Source organism: Lolium rigidum, chromosome 2 (genome assembly GCF_022539505.1).
Source record: "Lolium rigidum isolate FL_2022 chromosome 2, APGP_CSIRO_Lrig_0.1, whole genome shotgun sequence".
NCBI classification, from domain to species: domain Eukaryota; kingdom Viridiplantae; phylum Streptophyta; class Magnoliopsida; order Poales; family Poaceae; genus Lolium; species Lolium rigidum.
In genome coordinates, this window is record NC_061509.1 from 121,858,770 (window position 1) to 121,865,943 (window position 7,174).

The window sequence follows — 7,174 nt, forward strand, 5'->3', positions numbered from 1 at the left end:
CAATTTAACGAAGAAGAAACTTCGCCATGAATACTATGAGTAGAGCCTAAGGACATACTTGTCCATATGCTACAGCGGAGCGTGTCTCTCTCCCATAAAGTGAATTCTAGGATCCATTTTATTCAAACAAAACAAAAAACAAAAACAAACCGACGCTCCAAGCAAAGTGCATAAGATGTGACTGAATAAAAATATAGTTTCGTGGGAGGAACCCGATAATGTTGTCGATGAAGAAGGGGATGCCTTGGGCATCCCCAAGCTTAGACGCTTGAGTCTTCTTAGAATATGCAGGGGTGAACCACCGGGCATCCCCAAGCTTAGAGCTTTCACTCTCCTTTATCATATTGCATCATACTCCTCTCTTGATCCTTGAAAACTTCCTCCACACCAAACTCGAAACAACTCATTAGAGGGTTAGTGCATAATAAAAATTCACATGTTCAGAGGTGACACAATCATTCTTAACACATCTGGACATTGCATAAAGCTACTGGACATTAATGGATCAAAGAAATTCATCCAACATAGCAAAAGAGGCAATGCGAAATAAAAGGCAGAATCTGTCAAAACAGAACAGTCCGTAAAGATGGATTTTATTAGGCCACCAGACTTGCTCAAATGAAAATTCTCAAATTGAATGAAAGTTGCGTACATATCTGAGGATCATGCACGTAAATTGGCTTAATTTTCTGAGCTACCTACAGGGAGGTAGACCCAGATTCGTGACAGCAAAGAAATCTGGAACTGCGTGAGCAATCCAAATCTAGTACTTACTTTACTATCAAAGACTTTTCTTGGCACAACAAAACTCAAAACTAAGATAAGGAGAGGTTGCTACAGTAGTAAACAACTTCCAAGACACAAATATAAAACAAAAATACTGTAGTAAAAACATGGGTTGTCTCCCATAAGCGCTTTTCTTTAACGCCTTTCAGCTAGGCGCAGAAAGTGTAACTCAAGTAACATCAAGAGACGAAGCATTAACATCATAATTTGTTCTAATAATAGAATCATAAGGTAACTTCATTCTCTTTCTAGGGAAGTGTTCCATACCTTTCTTGAAAGGAAATTGATATTTAATATTACCTTCCTTCATATCAATAGTAGCACCAACGGTTCGAAGAAAAGGTCTTCCCAATATAATGGGGCAAGATGCATTGCATTCAATATCCAAGACAACAAAATCAACGGGGACAAGGTTATTGTTAACCATAATATGAACATTATCAACTCTCCCCAAAGGTTTCTTTTTAGCATTATCAGTGAGATTAACATCCGGATAACGAGTTTTTCAATGGTGGCAAGTCAAGCATATCATAGACTTTCTTAGGCATAACGAAATACTTGCACCAAGATCACATAAAGCATTACAATCAAAATCTTTGACTCTCATTTTAATGATGGGCTCCCAACCATCCTCTAGCTTTCTAGGAATAGAAGTTTCAAGTTTTAGTTTCTCTTCTCTAGCTTTTATGAGAGCATTTGTAATATGTTTTGTGAAAGCCAAGTTCTGAGCGCTAGCATTGGGACTCTTAGCAAGTTTTTGCAAGAACTTTATAACTTCGAGAGATGTGGCAATCATCAAAATCTAAATCATTACAATCTAAAGCAATGGGATTATCATCCCCAAGGTTGGAAAAAATTTCAACGGCTTTATCACGAAGCGGTTTCAGCAGCTTAAGCGAGTTTCGGGTAATTTTGCGCGCTTTGCACTAGGAGTAGAAGCATTGCCAACACCAATTATTTTACCATTGATAGTAGGAGGTGCAGAAACATGTGAATCATTAGCATTGCTAGTGGTGGTAATAGTCCAAACTTTAGCTACATTTTTCTCTTTAGCTAGTTTTTCATTTTCTTCTCTATCCCACCTAGCACGCAGTTCAGCCATTACTAAAAAGATATAAGGCTGTTGTTGTACCCGCCTGGTGAAAGCACTACCCGCACGCGCATTTTGGACCGCACGATTATGCCTCCAAGCCAGTATGGTACGTTCGTTTTGGTAGATAGAATAAGTTACCGGTACACTACATTTTATCTCTAATCTCACTGACATATTGGTCAGTCCGTGGCATTGTTACTGGGCAAACAGTTCATCCGGTGAAAAAAGCAACGTGCAATTTCATCTAACCTTTCTCTCTCTTCCTCCCCCACATCGCTGCCCCGGCCCTTCTTCTCCATCTCGACTCCCGCAGCCATGCCGCCGGAAGCCCCATCCCATCACCTCACCAGCCTCCTCAGCCCCACTGCTCGCCGCCGCAGCTCATGTGTCCTCTCCCCGTCCTATTCCTCCTCGGAAGCAGTCGTCCCACACCTATCCAATTGCCGCAAGGCGCAAACCCTAGGTCATGTTCTGTGCTAAGGGAAGCACTGCTCTAGGCGGGGGTCGGGGCCGTAGATTCGTTGCAAAAGAGGACGAGCCGACGCTGAGAAGGCACCGCGGGAGGCGCGGGGTCAGGAGGAGGGTTGGAGGCGTTGCTCGAGGCGGGGGTCTTGGGACGCGGAATTAGCCTCTGTAGAGGAGGCATGGGGACGAGCAGCTCTGCTAGGGAGAGGGAGGCGCTTGGCCTGCTCTATGTAAAATCTTCCTGCCCATCCTTCCCTAGCGATGAGTATGGGCGCTTCCTCCTTAGGCCGGCCAACCACCAAATACATGCTCTTCATCTGTTGTTCTTCCTCTATTTCTTTGCCGCACTGATCCAGCGCCTTGGAACTTTAAAATTGCAGAGATAGTATTTCTTTCATAGGGATTTTCAGGTATGATTGTTTCTCATGTGCTGCAAATTCTATTTTGTTCCCCATTTTTTGATGTATTTTCTGGTTTCTAGCTTCTATTAGGAAAATCATATGGTAAAAGTGTGCTCCCTGCATGATTGGGAATAGTTATTAGACTGCTAATGTATTCTTTTTCTGCAGTTTTTCCGTAGTAGCAAGAGATGATTGCTAGATGTGAAGCATCTCATTTCTTGCATATGTGCATAATCCTTTTCCTGCAATAGAAGTATACCAGCTCGCTGTCGCCTTAAATTTCCAGGCTCTGTCGCTGCTGGCCTGGTGAGGGTCGCCATCAGCTATGTCCGTTGTCCCTGGGCACACCTGCCACAGTTGTTATGCCACGTATCAAGGTAGGTTGTGTTATTGACCTTTGATTCAACTTGCCATCGCTGAGATTGTCAACTCCATGTCTATAGTTCTTAGTTCTTTGGAGATATTCTATACGCTAGCATTGTTATTGATAAGTGATGGTCGGTATTACTGCATGCTAGGGATATAGTTTAGTTCAGAATCAATAGCAAGTTCAGTTTTGTAGTTTGGTGTAGTGACCTTGGACTGAACAATCTGTTTCGTACTTTCGTAGTTTCAAGTTAGTCTTTAAATATAAATTGTATAAGTTGCTGCAAGTTTTCCATAGAGTATCTAAGTGTGCAATTTTTCTAGATGGTTTGGAAGCAGCAGTGTTGCTAAACTCAAAGTGGTTATTTGCAGTGAAAGAAAAACCCCAACTGCTAAGATTCTCTAATACTGTTAGTTGTATATGTGTAGCAATTAAAGAATGCCCCTCAAGCTCCAGTTAAAGTATTATCTTACAAGATTACGGATGTTGAAATCCCTCGCCATTCTTTAATTGCTGCGACAGGTTCGGGGGACGGTGTTCAGTCGGATGCCGGTGTTGGTGCTCTTGGAGGCGCAGATCACCTGCTAGCACGGCTGGAGATAACTGCCGCATCCTATGGTGGCCAACTCAGCAGCAGTATCGACGCCAAATCTGAGGCGTGTAACTTCATCCCTTCGCATCTCTCACCCCCATTGATGCCACATCTGTTCACTAAAACACATTTAGTTTGTTGATTGGTATAGGGTGACCCGAATAAGGTTGTCACATATATAATCATGTTATGACATCTTTTATTTTGATTGGTATAGTCTGAGTGAATAAGTTGACTGATGTTGTGTAGTCTACAGACATTGTCATTTTTAATATGGATGTGTAGTAATTAAATCATATTTATGTGTGCACAAAAAATACTATCTGAATTCCCCGATCTGTATAACAAACAATATGGAATGTGCAAGCTTAACACATTGTTCTTATGCTCCCTTTTCTGTTTGTGCAGATCAAATAGGAGATGCCAATGTTTATCTTCTTCATCTATTTATCTATTATGTATGTTCTTGCCAGCTCAGATGTATTCTTAGGCCGACAGATTTAATGTCACAAGGAGCAATGTAGTGTTGCAAATATTGATGGAGCCAGAGGTGTAGTATTGGAGAAGTGGCATTGATTTTTCTCTGCTGTAGAAAGTAAAGTCAATTTTAAAGTCAGTAACCCAGATTTTCCTTGCATATGTGGTATCTACTCTTATTCTAAGACAGAAAGAATTGATACACACACTGATTTCATTGATGTTTGGTCAATATGTAAACATACATATGTTGCCTCTTAGGTGAACTACCACTAGCTAATTACAAGAGAAGAACAGGTAAACAAGAGCAACCACAGGTCATGTAGCTGATTGTGTGTGCGTGAGGCAGACTGAATCATCTGACGTTTGTGCCTAAATAAATGGTCAGACATTGCTAGCTTAGTTTCGTGTCATCTAGGGCTTTTCATTTCATCTCATCTCATCGTTTATTAATGTTATTATATTAGTATTAAGGAAAGCAAGGTTTGTCTATGTCCTTTTTACAATAACATTTTAAGTTGTCAATCGACCCAAGCATCGGATAATGCATCGGAGGATGTATGGGCAATGAATTGGTCATTTTGCTTTGTTATTCTTCTACAGTGAATGAAGTGTCCTGAACAAGTACTTTGCAAATGTTGACCATTCTCCTCTGTGATATACTGCAGTACGCATCGCCCCGTCCGATGGGAACCGGGCAGGACGCCTGTTCATTAAGCCGGCAGCAGCGAAGGCATCACAACTCCAAATCATGGATCGAAGTTTCCACATCTATCGTGGGATTGCAAAGTGAGATGCTCTGAATTAGTGTTCGTTGAACTTGCTTTTTTATTTTTGAGATTTCATTTGCTGAACTCATATCGCTATAATTTTATCATTGCAGGTTGTGATGTCTATTTATTTATTATTATGTATATCAAAATTTTAACTTGAAGAGTTGTTTCCTGGTAGTCCTCGGTTAATTGTCATCAACGTTTCACTTTCTACCCTTGTGGTATCATCATAACACACTAATTTAATATTCTCTAAGCCTTTTGCAAATTATGAAATACATATATGTAGTGATAGCGGTTGTTTTGAGGCTGAGCAGTTCATATGCTTCTGATAATTCCTATCATATATGTGCTGAAATGGTTATTTATTTCTCTTTGAAAGTCCTCAATTTCATTGTCATTTACCAGATTCCTATTGGATTTTCTTACAGGATGTGGTTGAAACATACAACATCGAGACAATTCCTGACCTTAGTGTTCATGAAGGATGGCGAGAAGGTCGGTACCATCGTTATTGACATCTGGTATATCCGTTGGGTTTGACTGAATTTTGTGTTGATTCCACTTATAGTTCAGAACTTCAAACGTGTCATCCCAGATGTTCTGAAATTCCTTATGTTCTACTGTCACTTACTGTATTTGAAGTTTGGATCTGACTGCCACAAAAGCAATATGTGGCACTTATTATGCTGCTGAACTTTTTGTAGAAACGAGTTGTTGTAGTTGCTCCTAGCTGGTGTTGTTACTAGCAGTTTTGCAGTTCCTGTTCAATCTTACCGCAGTGCTATAACTGTCAGGGATTAGATGAATGCATAACATGGATTATGCAGTGGTCTGGATTTGGTCCCCAAGGGGATTGGTTGAAGGGACGGGGATCACCCAATCCTGTGTGGATTACGGAACAAAGGCCTCACTGTTAACTATTATCCATCTTGGTTCCGTTGGCCTCCGTACTACTTCCGTATCATCACCTCTTTCGCAATATGCTCCGAGACTACTCCATTGACCTGGTTGGCTGGTATGATTGTTCCCCATGAACAAATTGATTTCTGCTGCTCCAGATCGTCCGTATGATTGTAGCAGCTATAGCTGTGTCCTTTTTTGTGATAATAGAAGTGATAAAATTTGGGTATTTATTTGTATCTCAGGAATAACACATTGATTTTGTCTTCCATCATGTTATACATGACAGGAGACATCAAAGTGTTGGAGACTTTAAAACGTGTGATGCTGCCAACGTTGTACCTATGGTGTCTTCTAACTCTATATATGATGTCTTCCAGACAACGGAAGAGAACAGCCGCCTCTTTGTACTCCTTATGGTTCTTTGCTTTTGAAAGGTTGGTTGTTCCGGTTCAGCTACAAGAAGTGGTACATTATTTGCTAATAACATACCAGAACGTTTATTGAATTGACATGATTTAAAATATCAAATATCCAATTAGGTGTCTAGCATACTGCCAAGAAATCCTATCCTATTAAACTAAAAAGCTATACACAAAAATAATCATGCCAGTTATGCCGGACAAAGAGACCACTCCTGCCTAGATGACAATAAATAGCCCTTTTAATAATTACAAGAAAAACGAAAGAAAACACCAATAGTGACGAGGCCAAAGCATCTGCAAACCCATGAGGTCTAGGGCTCAATGTCAGACGCAGTGTAGCCGGCGCGGCGAAGCGCGCTTGTCCATCTAGTTAATCTTATATTCTCATTAATTCTAACTTGGATGGCATTTGCTGTAGTAACAATTTTATTTTCAATATCCCTATTAGGCATAACTTTCGATTTCAAAAGATCAACATCAGAGGCAAGACTATCAACTCTAGAAACAAGAATATCAATTTTATTGAGCTTTTCCTCAACAGATTTGTTAAAGGCAGTTTGTGTACTAATAAATTCTTTAAGCATAGCTTCAAGTCCAGGGGTGTATTCCTATTATTGTTGTAGGAATTCCCATAAGAATTAGCATAACCGTTACCATTATTATAAGGATATGGCCTATAGTTATTACTAGAAGTGTTCCGATAAGCATTGTTGTTGAAATTATTATTTTTAATGAAGTTTACATCAACATGTTCTTCTTGGGCAACCAATGAATCTAATGGAACATTATTAGGATCAACATTAGTCCTATCATTCGCAAGCATAGACATAATAGCATCAACCTTATCATTCAAGGAAGAGGATTCTTCAACAGAATTTACCTTCTTACCTTG

General features: G+C 40.2%; 1 protein-coding gene across 7 annotated transcripts; it reads left to right on the forward strand.

The window, feature by feature from the left end:
• The first annotated feature begins 2,103 nt into the window (after positions 1-2,103).
• Positions 2,104-6,524, forward strand: LOC124692292. Of its 7 annotated transcripts, none has more exons than XR_006999462.1 (4): positions 2,104-3,122; positions 3,635-4,162; positions 4,850-4,970; positions 5,386-5,730. XR_006999462.1 is itself a non-coding variant. In XM_047225630.1 (4 exons), exons 1-4 carry the CDS (start codon positions 3,071-3,073, stop codon positions 5,394-5,396), a joined length of 318 nt encoding a protein of 105 aa, XP_047081586.1. In that variant the 5' UTR covers positions 2,106-3,070; the 3' UTR covers positions 5,397-5,730. The 7 variants fall into 7 exon arrangements, 1 of the variants encoding a protein (XP_047081586.1); XR_006999461.1 differs by having other exon boundaries at positions 2,105-3,122; positions 4,443-4,970; XM_047225630.1 differs by having other exon boundaries at positions 2,106-3,122; positions 3,635-3,768.
• The last annotated feature ends 650 nt before the right edge of the window (positions 6,525-7,174 follow it).

Excerpts from the sequence above, each read along its gene's own strand:
- LOC124692292 (XM_047225630.1), top strand. The coding sequence starts at position 3,071 with ATGTCCGTTGTCCCTGGGCACACCTGCCACAGTTGTTATGCCACGTAT. Across the intron at positions 3,123-3,634 it reads TTGTTATGCCACGTATCAAG|GTTCGGGGGACGGTGTTCAG; the intron begins GTAGGTTGTGTT and ends TTGCTGCGACAG. Across the intron at positions 3,769-4,849 it reads GTATCGACGCCAAATCTGAG|TACGCATCGCCCCGTCCGAT; the intron begins GCGTGTAACTTC and ends GATATACTGCAG.